A 24,988-nucleotide genomic window follows, 5' to 3' on the forward strand; every position below is an offset into this window, starting at 1 on the left:
AAAAAAAGAAAACATATTGGCTACCGAGAAAATTCCACAAGACCTGGTAAGGGCAGTTTGTCATTCCAGGTGTAAGTGTTTCAACTCTGAGACCCAGCATCTGAGGGCCTGGCCCCTTCCCACCTCTATCACAGCCTCATCTAGCCCACCATGCTGTCACCTTCACATTACCTCTCAATGCATGAATTTCACTCTCCTAGTATTTAACTACGGTGGTGTATGGCATCTCTGCTAGGCCCGAAATCAGGAACCTCAAGCCCTGCTTCTGACCTCTTAATTTTACTGGTCCTCCAGATCTCTTGGAGAATTTGACTCCCTACTTCATATGAAAACTGCTCTTAGACTTTAAAATCCTATGGGCATCGAAGGCAGGGTCCGTTTCTCATAGCATCCCCAATGGTGTGGTGCCTTCCAAAGAGCAGATGCTGAAGTAATATTTGGATTTGTAAAGAGCAAGTGTACAAGAAATCAATCTCATTATAATTTAATGTCTCCAACATCTTTCAGTTGGCCTAGCTAACCCATATCCATATTCTTCAATTTTACAAAGAGCCCAAAAGGAAGAAAACAAAGGAAGAGTTGAAAACGTTTTACATATTTTTCCATTGTCGTGGTAACACAGGCTTCACTGGGTCGTAAGATCCCCTCCCCATTGTTTTTTTTTTTTTTTTTTAATGCATACTCCAATATTATAGTATCCTGGTCTAAATCAGATGAATGATCCAAGGATTTTCCATTTTTACACAGTACCAGAAGTCCTATTTTTCAACCTGGTAGTCTCCAATAAATGTGTGACCCATGTCACTCGTAATCTTAGGTTCCGGAGCTCAATACCCAGTAATGGAAAGGAACAAGATTTACTTTAGAAACAAAAGACCAATCTCCTACTTTTCCCCATACTCTAAAAGAGTAGAGCATGTCCTTGTTTGCAGGAGGCTCACGTAGGCTCGTCACTAGTTAGAAGACTGGCTGCTTTCTTTAACCACAAAGTGAAGACTGTGTCTCAGACCTCACCAGGGGTGGGAGGAGTTGCGGGACATGCCCCGGGCAGCAAACTGGCCTTAGCTGCAGTAGGGGAACCCGGGCTGAAGCTCTGACTCAGTGTGGATATACCACATCTTTTTCAATCAATTGATACAAGAACATGTATATATTTTTATATGTTTGAGTGTATGCCTTAAGGGTAAGTTTTCAAAAGTGGAATAGTGTGTCACCGGTAAATGGATACCTAGTTTAGTCGCATATTGTCAAGTTCAAGTTAAGGTTTTGAGAGTGTTCGCAACAAGGTTCTTAAGTCACGTGGGAAATAAGTAATATTCTTAAGTAGTACAATAATAAATTAAGTGGTTTTGAGCTATTTTTAACGGGTCTATATTATAATATTATACTTGCTGGATTAAAATTTTTGGACGTTTTGGCACTGGTTGTTGTGGCTCAGTGGACTGAGTGACAGCCTGTGAACCGAAGGGTCGCGGGTTTGATTCCCAGTCTAGGGCATGTGTGTGGGTTGTGAGGCCAGTCCCCGGGGGGAGGTGGGCGCATGAGAGACAACCACACATGGATGTCTCCCTACTCTCTCCCCCCCTTCCCTTCTCTCTAAAAATGAATGTGTATGAAATCCATTAAAATTTTTTTGGAAGTTTTGATTTATTCGTCATGCTCTGGATAATTTCTGTGAAGAAATTAGGACATTTGCAGTAGTAGCAGAATAATGTAACCAGTGCTCTAGGTACTCATTTCCTAGCTTCAGCAGTATCAACACATGGCCAATCTTGTCCCATCTATGTCACCCTCAGCCCTCAAGTTATTGTGAGGCAAACAAAATAACAGTATTTATCCTATCACGTACCTTTAAAGGTTGAAGCTCTTAATTACCAACATAACCAAAGTACCTGAAGGGCACAGGCAGTCGGAATTCCAAGACGACCTCCTGGATTCCTGACTGCTGGCGCACAAACATCTTCTTCCAGTTAATTCATCAGACACTAATCTAGTTGCTGCTATGAGGGATTTTGCAGATGTAGTGGAGGTCCCAAATGTGATATTCTTGAAGTAGGGAGATTACCCTCCATGAGCCAGAGCTAATGAGGTGAATCCTTAAAACGGATGGGGCTTTTCCTGGTGAGAGCAACTAAAGGGTGAGAGGGAGGTTCTCCTGGCTAGCTTTGAAGATGGAAGGTGCTGCATAGCATAGCAAAGACCCAAGGGAGACCCGAGAATGATCCCTAGCCCATGGCATGCACACAAATGGGAACATAGGTGCTTCAGTTCCTGGTAACTGAATTCTGCTCCCACCAAAATGCGTGGTATTGGAAGGAGCTCCTGAGCTCCGCATGAGAACAAAGCCAACAGGTACAATGATTGCAGAGCTGGAAGGTTTCGGAACTAGGGATCCCAGTGACTCCACGCCTAACTTGCGCCCTATGGACTGTGAGATACCAAATGTCTGCAGGCAGAACGTATGACACACAGGCAATTCTTCAAAAGTAAAGTATTGTAACATATACGCTGAAAAATTTTTACCTACAGGTTCTTTCTTAGAAAAGATTTTATTGATTTATAAGGACAGGAATGGACAGAGAAGAGAGGGAGAGAAACATCAATGTGTGGTTGCCTCTCCAGCACCCCCAGCTGGGGTCTTGCCTGCAAGCCAGGCATGAGCCGTGACCGGGAATGACATTAGCCACCTTGTTTTTCCTTGTCTGACTCTCATTCCACTCATCCACAATAAGCAGAACTTTTTATTTTCTTTCCAATAATTAGATAATTTATCATAATCTCTTGGTTATATTCACATATCTAATACAGTATTGTTAACTATTCGTTTTCATCCTCTATGTTGCACTACCAGGGGCTGTTCATTATATAATGGAAAGTTCGTATCTTTAGCCACCTTCACCAATTTTGCCCAACTTCCATCCCCCGCCTCGGCCTGTACCAATCTCTTCCATCTGTGAGTTAATTTATCAGTGTGTGTGGGTTTTTTTGATATATTTATTGATTATGCTATTACAGTTGTCCCATTTCCCCCCTTCACTCAACTCCATCCTGCCCACCCCCTCCCTCCCACATTCCCCCCCTATAGTTCATGTCCATGGGTCATACTTATAAGTTGTGTGGCTTCTACATTTCCTACACTATTCTTACCCTCCCCCTGTCTATTTTCCACCTATCGTCTATGCTATTTATTCTCTGTGCCTTTCCCCCCCTCTCCCCCTCCCACTTCCCTGTTGATAACCCTCCATGTGATCTCCATTTCTGTGGTTCTGTTTCTGTTCTAGTTGTTTGGTTAGTTTTTTTGTTTTGTTTTGGTTTGGTTTTAGGTGTGGTTGTTAATAACTGTGAGTTTGCTGTCATTCTTACTGTTCATATTTTTTATCTTCTTTTTCTTAGATAAGTCCCTTTAACATTTCATATAATAAGGGCTTGGTGATGATGAACTCCTTTAACTTGACCTTATCTGAGAAGCACTTTATCTTCCCTTCCATTCTAAATGAAAGCTTTGCTGGATAGAGCAATCTTGGATGTAGGCCCTTGCCTTTCATGACTTGGAATACTTCTTGCCAGTCCCTTCTTGCCTGTAAGGTCTCGTTTGAGAAATCAGCTGACAGTCTTATGGGAACCCCTTTGTAGGTAACTGTGTCCTTTTCTCTTGCTGCTTCTAAGATTCTCTCCTTCTGTTTAATCTTGGGTTAAGTGACATTACACAGTATTTGTGTCTGTCTTTTGAAAAGTTTTAATGAAAGACAACCATTTGAAAATTACCCTTTAAAGAAAAATAGAAAAGTTACCTTTTATTTCCCCTAGCACATGCTGTCACCAATACCAGGAATTCTTCCTTTTTTATGGATGAGTGGTGTATATTTTTCCCTGAGTGGGTAAGTGTGTGTGAGCATCACACTGCCTTTACACATTCATTCATTAATGGTTGCTGAGGTTGTTTGTATGTCGTGGATACTGTGAATAGTGCCAATGAACATGGGGGTACTTCTTTCCCTTCACGTTAGGGATTTTGTTTACATAAGTATCCAATAGTGGAATGGCTGCAGAATATGGTAGTTTTATTTTTAACTTTTTCAGGCATCTATATACTCTTTGTCATGTTGGCTGCATCATTTTACATTCCCTTAAACTCATTCCTTTTGGAATAATCTAAGGATATTCAGGTATGTAACATTTAAAGTTAAAAAGAGAAAGACTGAATGGAGTAAGGCAAACCCATAATTGACCAACTTTTATATTTTTCTACCTCTCTGTGTTCTCATCAGATATATTTTTGAGATTTTTAACATTACCAAACATACTCCCAGTGCAATGCCATGCTGTCTTCTTCAAGACCACAAGTGATTTAAGAATTTTCAATGGGTATTTCAGAATACAACTCTCACTCCTTAACCTGATATAGACAACAATAAGTGTGCTATGTCTGTCATTCATACACTTATCTTCTGAACCTAAATACACTTTCTGTTGATAGAACACTACTTGAAAATTAATTCACAATAGAAGTCAGCGAGATATCCATGCACATCAGGAATACTGGTCAACAAGCATTTCCAACCACGACCTGAAGACTCCATCTCAGACCTCACTCAGGGTGACAGAAATGACTGGGTGTACTCCTGGATCACCCATCGACCTCCCAAAGGCAGGAAATTCTGCTTAATGGTGAAAGCTATGTAATCTGCCATATTCTTCCCCCTTTTTACTCTCCTTTTCCCTTGTTGTTTTGAATTGTGAGATTCTCACCGTCTTTAGTAATGATACCTTCTCCTACAATCTATAATTGCATGGGCAGGGGCAGGGTCTTCTTTGCCTAAATATCCCCAGCGCAACCCTGGCTGGTGTGCCTCAGTGGATGGAGTGCCAACCTGAGAACCAAAGGGTCACCGGTTTGATTCCCAGTCGGGGCACGTGCCAGCTTTGCGGGCCAGATCCCCAGTTGGATGCAATGTGAGAGGTGACCGCACATTGATGTTTCTCTCCCTCTCTTTCTCCCTCCCCTCCCCTTTCTCCAAAAATAAATAAAATCTTTTAAAGAAAACATCTCCCATGCAAGCATGAAGACTTCCAAAGAGCTGATGTTCCACTAATGGCTGTGTCAAATAAAAGCCATGAACCAAGAAGTTTGATTCACCATCATTTATATTATTGGACATTCTTGAAAAACATAAGCAAAGCTAGGTGCATATCTTCACAATTTATACAACAAATGACTAAATCCAGTGAGGAGAACAGGAAATGATCAATTTTATATATGTACCACATCTTCTTTATCCATTCATCTATAGATGTACATGTAGTTTGTGTCCATGTTTGGCTGTAACAGATCATGCTGGATACAACATAGGTAAAATAGGAAATAACATTGTAATAAGTACATATGGTTCAGATAGGTAATAAACTTATCACAATGAGCACTTTTTAAGTTATATAAATGTCTAATCAATATGTTCCACACCTGAAACTAGTACAACGTTGTATGACAACTGTAGTTAAAATTTCGTTAATGTGGCCAAGTCTTACTTCATCTGTCTGTTCACCTATATATTTATCTATCTACTGCTCCCCACTATGTTAGTGCAAACTTCCTTCTGACCTGGAAAGACATTCTTATGCTAAAGCCACGTTACCCTGTTCTGGATCACAAAAGTGACTGAAGGATTGCCAATCTGTATTTCCAAAAAAGAAAAAGAAACAAAACAAAAAATAAACGTCATAGTACTAATCTGACAAAGGGCAATAACTGTGAGTTCCATGGCCTTCATAAGCCTATATTCTGAATCTACAAGAACATTCTGCCCAAAGGAACACTACTGAAACATTCAACGTAAACACAAAGATAAGTCAACAAGTTATTCTGCACATTAGGCAACTGCCTAACAGGCCTTCTCAACTAAAAAGTGAAGACCCCACCTCGAATTCACTCAGGCTGAGGGGAGTGGCTGGATGTGGCTGTGGGGTGCCCACTGGCCTTGCAAGGACTGCCAGCCCTGGGCTCAGCTTGGGCCCTGGCTTTGGCTCTCTCTTCCTCGTCTCTCAAAGCCTCTTGATAAACAGATGGAAAGGCTGTGGGCTCACTATCATTGAGCTTGGCCAAAAACTCAAGGATTTTCATCTTGCTGGCCTCAGATTGAGCTCTTGCACCCCACAGGAACTCATAGCGTGGAGGATCACTGTTGACCACCTGCTGGTACACCAGGTATCCTTCCTGCACCAAATCTTGGGTGATAAGCTTCCTGGGTTCCCCAAAAATGAAGTGAATTTCTCCATCATAGACGCCCATCATATTCAGGAATTTCCAGACCTCTTCCTCAGGGGTGCGACAGCCATCCAAGAAGATCATACTCAGGAGAGGCATCAGAATCCCTTTAAGGGGAAATCTCCAAACTGTGCTCAGACTCCCATCACTGGTGTCATCTTGACTGTGGACAAGGGTGTAGAAGTTACCATTGGGCTTGACCTCTTTCACTTCTAGACCATACACCAGATCCATTAGCTCAGACGCCTTCCTGAGAACCTCAGGAAAGTCCTTTCTGTACCATTTGTGGACTATCTTCAGCATGTCGGTCTTCTTAATGGGCTCCTTCATTTTATACTGAGTCAGCAGATACTGAACCAAGTTATTTGCTTTCTGAGATAAAATATTCAGGCCAGGTTTCTTTGTAAAACTTGAGGCCCCGGAGGAATCTTTACTCTTCCGAGAACGGCCTTTGGCTTTTCCAGCAGATCTTTCACGTGAAACACCTACAGTGGCACTGCTGGTGGCTGGGGCACTCAGAGATGCCTGCAGAGGGCCAGCACCAGTGGAGCTTGAGGGAGTGTCCCCCAGACCAGAAGAGGAGGAGCAAGCGGCCCCTTCTTCCTCTCCTGCAGTGGCCTGAGCACTGTTAAGACTTTGGGCCTCAGCTCTGTTTTGGCGGCGTTTCTCACGAGCACGGAGCTTACTCTTGTGACCACGAGGCATGATGACTGTGGTTCAGGACAGCAGACAGGAGTGTGGGCCAACAAAGAGGTGATCTGGGCACCTGGTGGATGGAGAAAGAGAGGAGGTGAACACCTTCGACAGGTAGATTCTACCTTGTCTTTACTGAAGGCTGCCTCTGCTGGCCTTCGTGAGGGCGCCTCTCTAAAAAGTGACAAGATTCCTGTTCTCCTGGTCAGTCTGTCCCCTGAGAATCCCACAGAGGAACAGCAGAACCTTTAGAGAGAGGCTCATGCTGCATCCTACCAGCCCTGCCTGACTTTACCCGAGTAACAGCAGGTGATGTCAGTGTAGCCCCCTTTGTTCTGGCATGTGGGGTCTTCTCAGTTCATCTTCCATATTATCACATCAACCATGGCCAGAGCCTGGGTACCTTCCCCTCTGCTACTCTGACCTCGACACCTCAGCACTCACTGACACCTAGGAGAAGGAGGTGGAGCAGATCCTCAGTCCACCTGTGTACCAAGTAACACCCAGTGCTGAGAGTTTGCAGGGCTCATTTGTATCCCGAGTTCATGTGGACACTCAGTTGTCAGTCAAGCTCTTCACCTTGGCTCCTCGTGAGGCCTAGCACTTGTCTTTTCTTTAACTGGTGGCTGGACCTACAGACTAAGGATCTCACCTCCCTCAGACCTGATACAAAAAAATGCAGAGGAAGGTCAACCTGATAACCCATCTCTAAGATATCCTGGGCTGATAGCTAAGGGTTGGGATGGGCGCTTTTTTTTTTTTTTTCATTGTGGAAAATGGCTTTATTTGCTCCAAAATATGAAGAGAACAGCTTAATATGGAAATGGATATAGGTTTAGTTTAGTCTATTGGTTAATTTTGCTCAGTTCTTATCTTTGTAAATAAAGTACAGTCCATGTGGGATGTGAGTACATTTGTGCTTAATAGAATGTGGGGTGGCCAGGCCAGCTGCTAGTACAGAGAGCACCTTTGGAAGATTGGGAAAAGAGCCTTTTTCTCAGACACTTGGGCTGGAAAATTATCTTAATAAGTGTAAAGTTCTGTGATTTGTATGATTCGAATGGCACCTCCTTAAACTTTTTTGTGTAGTGCACAATGCATACAACTGTATAAGGAACCCCTGGGTGCTTACAGAGGAGAGGCAGGGTTTCTAAAGGCTCCTGGGCTCTGTGGGAGGGGGCCTGAGTGTGAGGACTGGCCTGACCTCTGCTATTCCTCTTCCCACAGGAGATTAAGAGCAACAAGACAGTTCTGCATTTGGCTGTGCAGGCCGCCAACCCCACCCTAGTTCAGCTGCTGCTGGAGCTGCCACAGGGAGACCTGCGAGCCTTTGTCAACATGAAGGTGGGGACCTAGGCTGGAATATGCAGATTGTGAGAGATCTGGCATAGAGGGCAGTGGGATGTTGAGAGTGCTGTGGGCTGTGACTACGAGGGGATCATTGGATGGGACCTGGATGGAGGCTGCACAGGATGTGGACATAGATGGATGGGATGTGTATGACGTAGACAAGGGTATGTAGAGTGTTGTTGTGGAGGGAGAAATATGTGCCATGGATGTGGCAAACCATGAAGTGTAATGTTGTGGCCCAGGCCAGCTGAATCTAAATCAATCCTCCCCTTACTGTTTTCAGGCCCATGGGAACACAGCACTCCACATGGCAGCTGCCCTGCCCCCTGGCCCATCTCAAGAGGCCATAGTGTGGAGCCTGCTGGCAGCTGGGGCAGATCCAACACTTCAAAACCTGGAGAATGAGCAGCCTGTCCTCCTGCTGCGACCTGGGCCGGGCCCTGAGGGGGTGAGCACTGAGCCCACCCTGACTGCATTGTGGCCCCTGACCTAACAGGCTGAACTGCTGACCCTAACACATTTCTGACCTTAGAGGGTTACTTGTAACCTCAGAAGGTGACCTTGACCCCTATCCAACCCTGACTTAAAAATGTGACCTCTTACCTCAGTATTTGATCCCTTACCCTGTAATGGTAACTCCTCCTGACCTGTACTTCAACCCTGACATCCAAGTATGACCTCTACTTCCAATCCTGAATTCTGACTTCAAGGTATGACCTTTAGGGATGGGCGCTTTGATGTCCCCTTTATTCAGGGCTGGCTGGTTGCTTGAACCTTCTCTCACGTTCTTCAACTGGGCCCCTTGTAGACAACTCCTCACAGAAAGAGCCAACTTCCCCGAGACCCAAAAAGAGGGCATGAAGTTGACCTTCTGTGAGCAAGACAGGTCGCCCAAGAGTGGGGGCTGCTACACGCAGGCTGAGGTCCTATGGGAGGCAGATCCAAACAGAATCCCAATTCACGGTCTAAATTTGACTCCTGCTTGGGTCATGATTTCTCTCTCTTAACCTGGGGCCCAGTTCTCTCATTTCCCTCTTTCCCTTGAATTATGAGTCAGGGGCACTCCTGTATGACACCTATCCTTAAGGTCTGCCAGTGAAGAAAGTAGGGAGTATTCTCTGTGGTCCCACTGGTATAGTGTGGCATATACCCACAGTCATCAATGGTCTCTAGAAAAATGGCATAGCATGAAACCCTGCCACCGATGACCAGAGGATGCCCCCTTTGACCTGATCGGTCCCCTCCCCGAGATGACCTGGGAAGAAGTGAGTGCAAGTCATCATGGCGACATGCCCAATATCCCAGGGGTGAAAACAGGGCCAGGATTTCCAGTGGACCCATACTTTGTGGGAAGGGTACCCCATCCTCCACACTGTCACAACCCTGAATTCCCTCAGGCACTGGCTCTCCTTTCCTGATCTGAATGTCCTCCTGTAAACCAAGCCCTCACCTCCCACAGATGACCCCAGAGGAAATGAGGGTCCACTTCAAACTCCCAGCTCAGCTCGGATTTCCTTTCTTGAATTTGCGAGTTAAGGAGTGCAGAGCTTGCCTCCCTCAGTTACCACTCGATGGGATGATACTTTGCGGTTTTTTTACGTGGCTACTGTGTCTGTCACCTCCTACAGCTGAGGGCTGGGATGCTGCTCTGTGCGGGCCCCGTTTTGTGTACTGAGCTCGGCTCTTAAGCACTCAGGCCCTCATCTTGAAAGCAGTTCAGACCTGCACGTCGTCCGTCTGCGGAATCAGGGTACAACCACAGAGCAAGGACGGCCTTCTCACTAACACATTCGAGGCCGAATTCAGCCAGCGGCTCTCCTGGGGCCTCTCAGAGCCCGATGGCAGAGCAGGGATGGGGGGTGGGCTCACCTTGGCTCCGGGAGAGCTGTGGTTTCTGCAAGTTCCACTGTTGGTCGTCACCTTCACTGGAGCCTAGTCCTGGGAATCAGCCTCTCAGCCAGAAAGCAGACGGCTGCACGCACCTGGAAGGGCCCTTCCTCCCAAGGGGAAGTGGTGGGTCCTATCCGGTGGGGCTGTCCAGGGTGCCTGAGAACTGAGAGCCGCGAGGCACTCCTGGGGACCTGGTTGCTTAGGAGTGGGTGGGCCCTAGGTCCTCACTCAGGGTCCACATTTTTGTGTCTTCAGATCCTCGGCTCATTCCTCTAGTGACATGAGTGGTCCTGGCTGGAAACCAAATGCTCACTGTGGCAAATGGGGCAGACGGCTTCTGATGTGCGCCTTGGGCTTTTCAGTTCTGAAGATAGGGGCGGAACCCAGTGACGCTGGCTTTGTGGAATGATCCACTCCCTTAGGCCTGAATGTCCTCACCTTGCCTTGGTGTTGTGCAAGATTCCTGTATCTGCAGCTCTGGGCTTCTATCCTATTATGCAAGGCCCCTCCCTCCCTGAGACCACCCCCATGGAAGGTGTGGACACTTCAGTGTTAGTGCTTCTGGGTTCCTCAGGGCCATGGAGAGTCTTGCTCTCTGTGTGGAACCCTGTGTTTTTTGGTGCAGCCCCTCTTAATACTGAGGATACTCATGTAGACGGATTCTTGTTAGAGACCCAGTCATTCCTTCTGCCAGATGAAAACTGCCTCCGTTACACCAAGGCCCTCACCTACCTGGGGCTTCCCAGGCTCAAATCAGCCTGACGTCTCTGTCAGGGCTTCCAAGGAATGACAGCACAGGAGATTTCGTGATACCTCCTTTTCATGCTGTGGGTGCTACGCCTGTCCACTTCAGGGTCCTTCCTTGGGCAGATGCCAAATCCTGTAACTTTGGCCTTTGCTTTCCTGACTACTCATCTAACGTCAATGTTTCACTTTCCTGGAAATTCCATATTTTAAATCAGGGCAATCCTCATTTGGTCATGGTCTTTGATGCCTCCAAGTACAGGGCACTTGGGTGCTGCTGCTGGAACTTACTGTTCTAGGTGGTTCCTTCTAGTCTTCCTTACTTAACGATCTTCACCATATTTCTCAAGAGTCTTGGACTCCTTCTACCTAACTGAGATATCCTCTATAGATTTTTGTTTGATGCTTATATTCTGTGGCCATTTTTTCCTCATTGCTCAGTCATTGGAGTCCTCAAATTGACTCCTGTGTCTGGATTAAATGAGTCATAGGAAATGATACCTCCCTGCAAACACATGAGCATTTTCTTTATTGCAAATCTGCTGGCAATGGGCCACCATACCAAGAGTCATGTGAACCCAGAAAACAGCAGCAACAATTGGAACCCAGGACTTGTGCTGTTCTGTTGGAGAAAAGACAGCTGATATGTGATTTCTCCTCACCAGCCATACATAGGGGGCATAGAAAGATAGAACCAGATGTGTGTGCATCCTGATTGACATTTTTTGTAGATTTTACTTATTTATTTTTAGAGAGAGGGGAAAGGGTACAGAGAAACATCAATGTGTGAGAGAAACGTATATCAGTTGCCTGTTGGATACTCCCAATCAGGTACCTGGCCTGCAACCTAAGCATATGCCCTGACCAAGAGTCCAGCTGGTGACCTTTCGGTTTGTGAGACAATGTACAACCCATCGAGCTGCACCAGTTAGGTGCTGATTGATCTTTTAAGGATTTTCTCTCTCTTTTATTTACATGTTTTATTTTTTTGGATATTCTTATTGCTCCAGTTTTGGAATCCAATCCAGTGTTGGTTCACAAGGTTCTCCTCTTTATCTCTTGAGATACACTTGGGAGTAGACATATGTGAATTAACCGACTCATGCTCAGCTGGAAGGAGTGCTCTAGTGTAAGCTCTGTACAAGTCCAGTCCAAGGGGTGTATTCCTAGCCTTGTAACTTATTAGCTGTGTGACCACAGGTACTTTAGGAACTCTGTGAACCCCAGATTCTGCATTTGTGAAGGTAGTTTCTTAAACTCTGTCTCTTAGAGCTCCAGGATTGTGGTTAATGTATACAAAGCACATAGCACAGTGTCTAGAAGGCATTGCAATTTTGCACAATGTCTGTTATATCCATGATTAGGATTATTTTGACCCCAGAAAATACCACTCACTTTAAAGAATTAAGATATCCAGTAGATATCAGAGAATGTGTGGCACGTTAGTACGTGGAATTCCAAATCTGTCCAAATGTTGTTTACAAAGAAACTCAGAGTAAATTTCCTCTCATTAAATCAGATTTTCAGTGTGAGGGTGTTTTTCCATCTGAATACAACTCAAATCTGCTAGAAATTGGTTCAGTGTCTAAGTTTTTCTTCCCACCTAGATACCTTTTCATACAAACCTCCCCTACCTTAATTAATTGCACCGTCAGGTAAAATATACTTCTTTCTTAGAGTTTGCCAAATTAAAGCAACAATGGCAACATAACAAAAGCATTTTGAATGCAATTCTAATAGAATGGGCTCTCAATCCCCATCTCACAGCAAATAGTGCCAGCCCAATGGTTGCTGATTTTCCAAACACAGTTAATCACCCTTATTTCACAGAAGCTCTCTGGAGATGAGGTGCGTACAGCACTTAGTCTGTGCACTGTGCACGTGTACATTGGGACAGGAGCATAGGATGTGTTCCATCCCTGTCCCAAGTGGTGATTCTCTGTGATTTACTCATGATTTCAAAGTAACTGGCAGGAGAACTTTTCCATTCTGGGAGTAAGTGTCAAACCTCTGGTGCCCACTCTCTGAAGGTCTGGCCCCTGCTCACCATTAGCTCAGCCCCATCTAGCCCACCATGCTGTGAACTGCAAATTACATCTCACCGCATGACTTTCAGATTCCCATTCTCTAACCTCCTTGCCTTACACCTTCTACACTAGACCCCTCATTGGAAGCTCCCTTCCTGCTTGTGACCCTTTAATTTTACTGGTCCTTTGAATGCAATAGAATATTCACTATGTTTTTCACATGAAAGCTTCTCTTGGACTCTAAAATCCTATTGGCAGTGCAGGTAGGCTCTATTTTCCTTTGCGTTCCTGGTACCAGCAAGGAGTCTTTCAAAAGGCAGATGCAAAATTAGTATTTGGACATGTAAACAGTTAGTGTACAAGAAGTCAAACATTATTTAAACTCCCCTGCATTCTGAGTAAGCTCTGCCAAGCCAGGTCCATATATTGCAATTTTACAAAGAAACTGAATAGAATAAAGCAAACCAAGATTTGAGTAACTTTTACATTTCTTTTCACATCTCATGGTCACACAGACTTTACCTTGAGGTAATTTCCGTTCTCATAAAAATCCATATTCTAATATAATGCTGTCTTGTTCTGAATATTAGGGAATTATCCAAAGATTCTCAATTTGTTGCAAAAGAGTAGACCTTCTATTTTTCAACCCGATAATCTCCAATAAAGTTGTGATCCATGTCACTTATAAACTTAGGTTTTGGAGCTAAGTAATCCTATAATTCAAAGGAACATTATTTCATATAGAAAAAAAAAATACAAACATCCAATTTCCCCATATTGTATTGGAACTCATATGTTAGGCATTGTGTTCCCAGAAGCCCTACTTTGGCTCCTCACTTTAGAAGACTGACTGCTTTCTTTAACCACAAAGTGAAGAACATAACTTGGACTTCACTAGGGATAGGAGGAGTTTCAGGACATGCCCTGGACTGCAAACTGGCCTTGGCTGCAGTAGGGGAGTCCTGGCTGCAGCTCTGACTCAGGCTCTGTTTTTCTTATTGTTCAAAACCTCGTAATGAAATGGGAAGGCACTGGGCATGGTGTCATGGGTGTTAACCAATAACTCACACTTATGTGTATACATAAGAAAGCACTGCATATCAAGCTACACAAATCATATTCATTCTTTTTTATACCCACATAATACAGGGTGGATATACGATGATTTTTTAAATGAATATATTAGTGAGCATTTAAGTATTTTCCTATTGTTATGGGTGTGTGTTCAGGGTTAGTCTTAAAAAATGAAATTACTGGACACAGGTAAATGCACAGTTTTTAAAAATATATTTTCAAATTCTTCAAGTTTGCATTTTGAGAATTTTTGCATCAATGTTCTTAAGATAACTGTTGGGAAGCTGGCAGCTTTCCAGCTACTGGAGCTTCAAGAAATCTTGGGTGATGAGCTTCTTTGGAATATATGCCTCTTTCTAGCATATGTCCTCGTTTTATTCACAAATTCCCAGACATTCTGCTCCATGGTGCAATTGCCTTCCATGAAGATCATGCCCAGGATATTCATCAGGAGACCATACTTGGGAAATCCCGTGCTGCCACCCCTCACACTCCCATTTTTGGTGACATCTATTTTGCTGAGCAATTTATAGGAATACAGTGTAGCATCAACTTCCTTCAAGTCAAACACCGAATACCACCTCCTTACTGGAAGATGCTCTTCTGAGGATCTTATGGAAAAAATTTTTGTGCTTTTCATTGACAATTTTCAGCGTATCTGCTTCACTAAAGAGGCTGTTTCATTTTGTACATCTCCATCAGGAACCGTACCACCATACAGGTCATCTTGGTCAGACTTTCTCTCTGAAACTGCGCCATGGAAGGTGGGGCCTTGGAGGAACTTGGCTTGTTCTCCATTTTGCACTTGGCTCCTTCAGATAATCCTGCGTTTGACACACCTGCTGACTTAGTGATGGTGGACAGGGCTCTCTGAAGCCACTTGACAGGGCTACGGGACCTAGCACTAGGCTGCCTCTGTGTGGCAGCTTCAAATGGAGGAGGGGATGAGGAGGCCAGTGCTTCCTCCTTGACATTTCTCAGTCTCTGGAATGCACCTTGGACCTGGTGATGTTACGCAGGGATGTGGAGCTTCCTTTTATGACCCCGAGGCATGCATGATGACTGTCAAGGATAGTAGTCAGGAAAGCGGGTGGGACAGCAGGCAACCTGGACATGAGAGGAAGGAAGATGAGAAGGTTGAGCACCTTCCTCAGGGATATACTACATTGACCTTAAGAAGGCCACTTCTTTAGCTTTCCTGGAGGGAAGTGGTCTAGGCACCTACAGAGCCCCTTCTCTGACCAACCTGTCCCCTGAGAACCCTGTGGAAACCATTAAAGTGGGCCTCGGCCTGTAGCTGAGCAGCCTGACCACTGCTTACCAGGCCTGACCGCAGAAGCAGGCAGGTCTAGTCTTTGTGGAGCCCCATCTGCTATGGAGTATGGGGGTCTCCCCGGTTCACATTTGAGACCACCATATCCACTTTTAGCAAGGCCTGGGCCCCCTGCTCTTGGCTGATCTACATTTACACCTTAAACCCAGGTCCTTATCTTCTTGGCATCTTAAGAGAATCCGAAGGGGCACCTAAACCCACCACCCTTGCTAGGGGACACCCACTGCTGTCATCTCCATGGGACTCATTGTGCTGAGCTCAGTCGCACCCTAAGTCCTCATTCAGGGTTCTCACCTTCACTCTAGGTAAGGCCTTGGCCACCTGCTTCTGTGGATCTGATGTCCATATCCTCAGAAAGGCTCTTGCCAACACAATACCATCAATATAAAAGAGGGTTCACATACACTTGACTCCCAGGCCTGGCCTCCTGTGCTGCAAGCAAGGAGGGGGACTCTCTGGTTCTTTCCTACTTTTGGGGGGAGGGTGAGTGCTACCAGCAGCCTTTACTTTATTTAGGATCCTCCCCCTGGGTCTCATCTCTCCAGAACTGAGGCTGCTCAATGAGTCCAACACACTTACCTGCCTGAGACTCTTTAGCAAGAAATGACAGGGGTGCCTCACACTGACAGGTATTCTGGTGGTCTCTAAAGTCCTCACTTAGATCCTCATTTGATATTTACCCAAGCCAGGGGCTCCTTCCTCTGCTGTTCCACCAGCCTCCTAACAGAGCCCTCACCTCTGTGAGCTCCTAGGGGGAATCAGGGACTGTCAAATGATACCCCTGCCTGGAGACTCCCAGAACTGAGAGTAGGGGTGCTGTTTTGTGTTTTCTTCCTTAATGAGAAGAAATGAGAGATAATGGGAGTGCCTCGTTAACTTCCAGGGCCCTACCTTTGGCTCTAGTTAGCTGAGGTTTCCCTGATCTGAAGAATCAGAGCAAGTATCTTAGACCAAAGCCTTCCTTCCTGAAGACTGTCCAGGCAGAATGTAGCCAGAGAGCTCTTAGAAACTTTCCACTGTTGGTCTCAGAAGGACTTTTTAGGGCCACTTTTCTTCTGGCAGTGGGCGTGGACTCAGCAGTCCACACTCAGAGCCTCAGTTTAGAATTCAGACCAGTGCTGGGACTTTACTTTCAAGGGAAAAAAATTGGAGCGCCAGAGAAATATGATGCTGATTAACCCTTCTTTTCAATGGTCAGAGTTAGCCTTCTGACTTCTGTTTTAATTGATTTAGGTGTTAACAAGAAGGAGGTGTCCAGGATGGCTGTGTGCTCCCTGATTTTGAAGTTTATCTGACACTGTGAATGGAGAGGATCATATTGTCACCAAATATACCTGCTTTTCCTCTCTTTTCTTTGATTTTCTTGTGGTGTACCTAGGTGCTTTGGCTCTGTATTCCCATCCAATTCTTAGGGCACAAAGTCCTTGTTTTTTATTCCCTGAAATACCTTTTGGAATATTAAGGAACACAAGGACTACTTTAGACATGGAGGAGTGGAATGAACACAGTGGGCTCTAGAGGAATTCAGACCAGGAGACTTGTACCAGCCCCATCACTTATTAGTCCAGTTAACTCAAGCATATTCGCAAACTCCAAGACACAGAAATTGCAATCAACCAAATACTTCTTAACAAGGACAATTATGTAATATGTCCTCATCAGAGGATATAATATATCATGTGCAGAGAGTCTGTCACCCTTGGTTACAACTGTAAGTTCTTGGAAGTTTGTCGAAGACTTCTGTCTTCCCACTAGCACCTCTAACAGTATCCCCCGCCCCCCAATCACCACACTGTGGTCCATGTCCATGAGTCCTTTTTCTTTTTTGTTCAGTCCGTCTACTCCCCAATTTACCACCCAGAGCTGTCATCCTGTTCTATATCTATGAGTCTGTCTGTATTTTGCTTGTTAGTTCAGTTTGTTTTTTATTTCACTCATATGTGGAATCTAATGAACTGATAGCCTTACTTTTTCTAAGGAAGTGGCTAAGTCAGATAAATTATTTGAGTCCCTGATCTTTAGGGTTATCTGAAATCACATATGTAGATGATGATCTTATTGTCAGGTAAATTTATCTCTTTTTCTCCTTTAGTCCTACCACACATTTGTTTGGGTGTTATTCTTGCATTAATGACAGAAACGTGAATTAAGAGACAGAAGGTCAGCCTCAGACATGGAGGAGTGAATGAGTGTGTGTTTCCATCCCTATCACCCAGCAGCCACGTGAACTTTGGTACATTTTTAAACCATATAGGTGAGCCTCATCTGTGAAGTGAATTTGATAAGCCCTGTCCTGTAGGACTGGTTGAATGTGTGTAGTAAATGGAAAGCCCATGTTGGCACATATCATATCTCTCCTTCAGAGGCCTGGTGGCCACTCTTCTAAGTGAAAGGTTTTACCTCCCTTATACCTGATAGAAAAAGATTGGGGGAGCCCTGACTGGTGCGGCTCAGTGGTATGAGTGCTGGTCTATGAACCAAAGGTTGCCGATTTGATTCCCAGTCTAGGGCACATGTCTGGGTTCTGTGCCAGGTCCCCAGAAAGGGGCACGTGAGAGGCAACCACACATTGATGTTTCTCTCCCTCTCGTTCTCCCTTCCTTCCCCTCTCTAAAAATAAATAAAGAAAATCTTAAAAAAAAATATTGGGCCCTGGCTGGTGTGGCTCAGTGTATTGAATGCCAGACTGTGAACCAAGGGGTCGCTGGTTCTATTGCCAATCATGGCACATGCCTGGGCTGCAGGCCAGGTCCCCAGTAAGCGGCACTCAAGAGGCAATCACACATTGATGTTTCTCTCCCTCTCTTTCTTCCTCTCTTCCACTTTATAAAAATTAATTTAAAATGTCTTTTAAAAAAAAAGAAGATTGGGGAAGCCTTACCTGAGACACCTGCCCTGTGCTTTCTCAAGCTGATATCAAAGGGTTGGAGATGACTCTCTGTTATCCCTTCCATTCAAGTGTAGATGGGCACTCAGTTCTTATTCAGGCTCCAAAATTTGAGTCTTGCCAGGGCCGGGGGTTACCCTCCTTCTTCTTTCTTTTTTAAAGAATATTTAATTTGTTTTAAGAGAGAGGGTAAGGGAGGGAGAAAGATTGGGAGAGAGACATCAATGTGTGGTTGCCTCCTATGCATCCCCCACCAGGGATCTGGCCCACAACCCAGGCACATGCTCCAACCAGGAATCCAACCAGTGACTTTTTGCTTCTCAGTCTAGCACTAAATCCACTGAGCCATGCCAGCCAGAGTTACCCTCCTTCAGGACCTGAGGCCTATCTCCTCACAGTAAGACCTACCCCTCCCTGTGACCCAACAGGAACAAGTAAGTTTGACCTTATCTGGCCACACCTGCCCATGGCCTCCCAAGAATGAAAGATGTGGCGGGCAGGTTCAGGGTCTATGAGGGACGGTCTCACACAGGGACCCAACTCATGTCTTAAATTTGACTCCTGGGCAGGCCTAATATTCTTCCCTGTTGACGTGTGACCACCACACAGAGACCAAAACACTCACTTTCCTGTTACTCCTTAGTGGGAATTGATTCCCCCCCCCCCCCCCCCAGCAGATATCTCTGCCTGGGACTTCATAGAGCTGACAGTGGAAGATACTGTGTGTTCATGGATGCTATGGGGCATGTATCCCCACACTCTTCCCTGTCCTTGTTCTGGAGACAACCTGGAGATATTCCCTGTCTTGACTCGAGGCTTCTCCCTTCTTACTAAAGCCCCCAATTCACTAAGACTCCCTAGGAAAAAGTGAAGTTTGTCTCATCTGGTCACAACAGCCCATGGTCTCTCAAGGCTAACACAAATAGAAGGAATCTCTGCTGCTCTCACTCTTAAGAGATGGGTTGTCCTTTCAGGCATCAGGATCTTTACCTTCTTTCCTGACACAATCTGGAAAAATACCCTGTGGTGACCTGTGGCCACTCACTTTGATGAAGTTCTTATCTCCATGACACCTCTGGGACAAAGTGAGTATGAGTCATGTCCCCATGACTAGGTCACATGGTCTCAGGTCTGACAACAAAGATAGGGCTGTATGTGGCCCTCTTCTTCTGGAAAGGATTCACTCACTGTTACTCGGTGTCATCATATTGAATCTTGTTAGAAACCTGGTATCTTTCCTCTGGTGAATGGGGCCTCCCCTATTAGTTAAGCCCTTGAGACCAGCCCCTTTCAAGAAAGGAGGGGTAACCTTGATCTGGAAGCCCCACCTTTGACTTTCAATGTGCAGCTCCAGAGCAGAACATTCTAAAGACATACCTGCTACCAAGCAGTTGCTCGCCTCATTCCTCATACAGGATTTTTGCCATGACACTGGCATGCCTGAGATTCCACTCTCTGCTGAAGACTCAGCCTGTAAACCAATGCTTTCACCTCTTTGACAGACTCCAGGCAGAATCCAAGGGGGACTTGAGCCTGCCTGTTTTTGCCCATGCATCCCAAGGATAAGAGCAGAGGAGGGATTCCTCATAACCCTGTCAATTGCGATGTTGATTTGTCATCACGCAAGGTCTTTACTTTGACTCTGCACCCTTCCTGGGTCTGCACTCTCTGCTGATCTGAGCTTATATCCCACAGACAAAATCCTCACCTTCCAGGGACCTGAATTGAAAATCAGTGTCAGCCACAAGCAACCAAGACTCTTATGAACCTCACCGAGATGATGACCAAGATGGGACTTTATGGGATCTTATTGTTCTGGCTGGGTGCTGCGTCAGACTTACTGAAGTTCATCGCTGTCGTTTCTATGAGAACCTGATACTCCTTCCATTACTCACCTGAGAACTCTGCCCTCTGACCAGGCTCTCATGCCCCTGAGAAGACAGAGTAAGAAGGGAAGGTATGCTCAGCCTGACAGATGTTTTTCAGACCATCCGTGTTCGAGGCAGAAGGGACTGGTGTCCCTGTGACCCTCTATATTCTGGGGTGTTGCTGTCCCCCTACACGGGGCCCTCTTCTTGGTTCCTATCTCTTGGATTAAACGTTTCCCGGAAAATTCCATGTCTCTGTAAACTCTTAAGCAGTCACCACTCTGAACACTTGCAGGGAATGGCTCCCTGTCCAGGAGAAAACTGTACAACTAGGTAGGAGTCCCCGAACAGGTGGTGAGCTGCTGGGGAAAATTATATTGATCTGTTCCTCTCTTCATCAGCCAGATGGGGATTCTCATGTGACTTCTGTTCTGACAGATTTACTTTCTACAGGGAAGTGACTACCCAGGATAATTTTGAGAGCCCTCACCTTTTGAAGTTGAATCTGATGTTGAAAATGTAGGTGATCATGTTATCACAGAACACTGTCTTTCATTTATATATTTGTAACTCTCAATTATAATGGTATTCCTATTGTTCTGGCTATATATTCCGATCCAATAGTTTGGGATCAGGGCCATTCCCTTGATCACTTCTGACATATTTTGGAGTACTGAGTAGAAAAGGGAAATAAGAAGTACAGGGTATGTCTGGTGTGGGAGGAGTAGAACAGTGTGGGCTTACTGGAATTTTACCGAGTCTAGTTCCAGCCTTGCCGTTTACAAGCCCCAGGAATTTTGGCACATTACCAAGCTCTACCTCTCTGACCCTCAGACTCTTCACTGGACAGTGACACTGAGGAGCCATGTCTTGTAGGACTGTTGGAATATATATAATATTGGGAAAGCATCTGTCCCTGTGCCTGTCTTGGATTGAGACATTAGAAAATGGTAGTGATTACTATGATTATCTCTGACCTTAGATGTTATCATCCATTCATCTGGATTTTTTACATCTAAGAGATGTCAGAAAATAAACAGTGTTATGGTAAAAAGAATACCTCCCTTTGGGACAAAATTGTGTTTAGCAATGCAAAGTAAGTAATGTCCTATATCCCACCCCCTATTCATTCTCTTTTTCACTTGTTCCAAATGAAGTAGAGAAAATCTCACCTCTTTGGTAATGAAGCTTACCCTACAGTCTATAATTGCATCAGCAGGTTCTTCTTTGCCTAAACACCCCCAGTGCAAGCATGAAGACTTCCAAAGAACTGATGTTCCATCAGTGACTGTGTCAAATAAAAGGTATGAACCAAGAGGTCTTATTCACTATGATTCATTTTCTAAAACATTCTTTTTAAAAAAAAAAGATTTTATTTATTTTTTTTTAGAGAGGGGAAGGGAAGGAGAAAGAGAGGGAGAGAAACATGAACATGTAGTCGCCTCTCACGTGCCCACTACTAGGGACCTGGCCTGCAACCAGACTGGAAATAGACTGGGTTTTTTAAGTCCTGTCTCTTACACCTCATGGATGGGGTTTATGTATGCAAAGTGTGTGGCACAGTGCCTGGAATTCATCAATATTTTGTACAATGTCTGTTAAGTCCATGATTAGGATTATTTCAACCCCAGAAAATACCACTCACTTTAAAGAATTTTTAAAAATCCACTAGATATCAGAGAGTGTGTGGCACTTTAGTACACAGACCACCAAATCAATCCAAAATGTTGTTTACAAAGAAATTCAGAGTAAATTTCATCCCATTAAATCATATTTTGAGTGTGAGGATGTTTTTGCATCTGAATTCAACTCAAATCTGCTACAAATTGGTTCAATGTCCAAATCTTTCTTTCCACCTAGCTGCCTTTTCATACGAACCTCCCCTACCTTCATTGATTTCACCATCACATAAAATCTACACATCTCTTAAACTTTGACATATGTAGCAAGAACAATAACACAACAAAAGATTTGATTTCCATTCTAATAGAATAGATCTGACTCCCCAACCGCCACCAAAGAGTGCCAGCTCAATGGGTGCTGAGTTTCCAAACACAGTATATTACCATATTTTGCAGAAACTCTCTGATGATGATATGCATAAAACCTCTATTCTGTGCACCAGGGTAAACTGTAGTAGGACAGGAGCACAGGATGTGTTCCATCCATTTCCCAAGTGGAGATTCTCTCTGGTTGACTCATCATTACAAAGGAACTGGTAAGGGTAGTCTTCCACTCTGAGAGTAAGTGTCTCACCTTTGATACCCACTATCTGAGGGTCAGGCCCTGCTCACCATTCTCACAACCTCATCTATCCCACCATGCTGTTACCTTCACATTATCTCCCACCACACAATGTTCACTTTCCCAGTCTGTACCTGCTTGGCTTGATGGCATCTACACTAGACCCCTCATTGGAACCTTTAGCCATGCTTCTGACCCGTTTAATTAACTGTTTCTTTAATTCCTCTATGGAGCTAAGTAATCCTCTATGGAGAGTAACAACATTTAAAATAGATAAAAGATGAACTTCCAATTAACCCATTTATTACATGAACACAGAGATGTTACGCACTGTGTTCCCAGGAGCCTCATGTTCGCTCCTCCCTAGTTAGAGGATTGCCTGCTTCCTTTAACCACAAAGTGAACACTCTGCTTCAGACCACACTAGAGGTGGGAGGAGTTGTGGGACGTGCCCTGGGCAGCAGTACGGGAACCCTGGCTGCAGCTCTGATTCAGGTTCTCTCTTTTCTCTCTCTCAAAACCTCCTATAATGAAATGGGAGGGCACTGGGCACGGTGCCATGGACGTTAGCCCAAAACTCACACATTGTGTGTATATATAAAAAAGCACCCCACACCCATCTACAAAGACAACAGTCATCCTTTTTACAGCTACAGAAAACAGTGTAAATATATGATTTTTTAAATCAACATATTGATAAGCATTTATGCCCTTTCCTATTGTTGTGGGCATTATTCAGGGTAAGTCATAAAAATGTGAAATGACTGGGTCACAGGTAGGTGAAAAGTTTTTTTTATATGTTGTGAAATTGTGCAAGTTTGCATTTTGAGAATTTTTGCATCAGTGTTAAGTAATTTTATAATTGATATTTTTACATAATATAATAATAAATTAATTAATTTTGAGCTATCTTTACCTAGCCTAAATCACATTGTTGAACTTGTTTCATAAATTTTTTTTTTTATGTTTTGTGCCCGTTTTCATGTTCTGGAATAATTTGTGTAATGAAATTTATACATTTACCATAATAAGAGAGTAATCAATCAGTGCTCCACATGCTCATTTCCCACCTTCAGCAAAATCACTGCATAGTCCTGTCTCATCTATATCCACCCTCGGACCTCAGGTTAGTTTGAGGCAAACATCCAGAACAGTATTTATCCTATTATGTACCATTTGAGAGTAAAGCTCTTAAAAAAAACATAACAATACCGCAAGGACACAGGCAGACTTCCAAGATTCCTGGATTCCTGATTCTTGGTGTACATACATCTTCTTCTGGTTAATTCATCAAACAGGAATGTGCTGCTGCTATGAGGGATTTAACAGTTCTAATTGAGGTCCCAAGTTTGATATTCTTATACCAGGGATATTATCCTCCATGGGTCAGACCTAATGAGGTGAATCCTTATATGGGATGGGGCTTTTCCTTCTGAGAGAAATACAAAGGGTGAGAGGGAGGCTCCCCTTGCTGGCTTTGAAGATGGAAGGAGCTGCATAGCATAGCGAAGACCTGAGTGTCCCGAGAATGATCCCTAGCTGACTGCTAGCAAGCAAATGGGCTTCTCAGTCCATTTGAATTGTCTGAAATGTGCATGGTATTGAATGGAGCTTCTGAGTCCCATTTGAGAACACGGCTATCTGATACATTGATTGCAGCACTGGGTGATTTTGACCTACAGATCCCCGCCTCTCTGTGCTCATAATTCTGACCTATGGAACTGCGAGATACTAAATGTATGTGGCCTGAAGATGTTAAATTTGCTGGAATTTGTTATGAAGTTAACTAATATATGCATAATAAATTTCATGTAGATTTTTTCCTTCTTGTAATTAGAACTTTTAAGATGTCTCTTGAACACTTTCACACATGCAATGGAGTGTTAACTATTACTGTTCATCCTGTGTACGACATGCCATGTCTTATCCATTTTATAACTAGAAGGGTGTAGCTTTTGACCACCTTCACCCACCTGCCCACTTTCCACACCCCGCCCTCTGCCTCTGGCAACCATCAATCTGTTCTCTGTATCTGAGTTCACTTGCATGTATTTGTGTGTGCATTTTAATGATTCCACATATGCATGATACCATACAGTATTTTTCTTTCCCTGCCTGTTGAAAAGTTTCTGTTGGAAGGACACCCCTTGAAAATTACACTTAGCATGTCCTCAAGTTCTTCACATGTTGTCACAAATGGGAGTATTTCTTCCTTGTTTGTGGCTGAATGACATATGCTTCTGTATGTGTGTGTGTACGTGTACATCACATTTCCTTTAGTCATTTATTCCTCAGTGGGCACTTAAGTTGCTTCCATGTCTTGGTAACTATAAATAATGTTGCAATGAACATGGGAGCACAGATATCCCATCACATTAATATTTTCATTATCTTTACATAAATAGTTAATATTGGAAATGCTGGATAATTTGGTAGTTTAATTTTAAACTTTTTGACGAATCTCTATAGTCTTTCACAGTGGATGCACCAATATATATTCCCCTCACCTCATTCACTCTTAAATAATCTAAGGACATCCAGGTATACGAATTTTAAATTAGAAAAAGAAAGACTGGAGTAAGGCAAACCCATAATTGACCAATGTTTACTTCCCTC

At 44.2% G+C, this 24,988-nt stretch overlaps 1 protein-coding gene across 1 annotated transcript; it reads right to left on the reverse strand.

The window, feature by feature from the left end:
• Positions 1–5,923: 5,923 nt before the first annotated feature.
• Positions 5,924–6,967, reverse strand: LOC112302023 (melanoma-associated antigen B2-like). Its single transcript, XM_024557559.1, has one exon. It carries the CDS (start codon positions 6,965–6,967, stop codon positions 5,924–5,926), a length of 1,044 nt encoding a protein of 347 aa, XP_024413327.1.
• Positions 6,968–24,988: the final 18,021 nt, after the last annotated feature.

The sequence above is a fragment of the Desmodus rotundus genome, chromosome X (genome assembly GCF_022682495.2).
Source record: "Desmodus rotundus isolate HL8 chromosome X, HLdesRot8A.1, whole genome shotgun sequence".
Taxonomy (NCBI): Eukaryota; Metazoa; Chordata; class Mammalia; order Chiroptera; family Phyllostomidae; genus Desmodus; species Desmodus rotundus.

Coding starts and splice junctions, on each gene's coding strand:
- LOC112302023 (XM_024557559.1), bottom strand. CDS start 6,967: ATGCCTCGTGGTCACAAGAGTAAGCTCCGTGCTCGTGAGAAACGCCGC.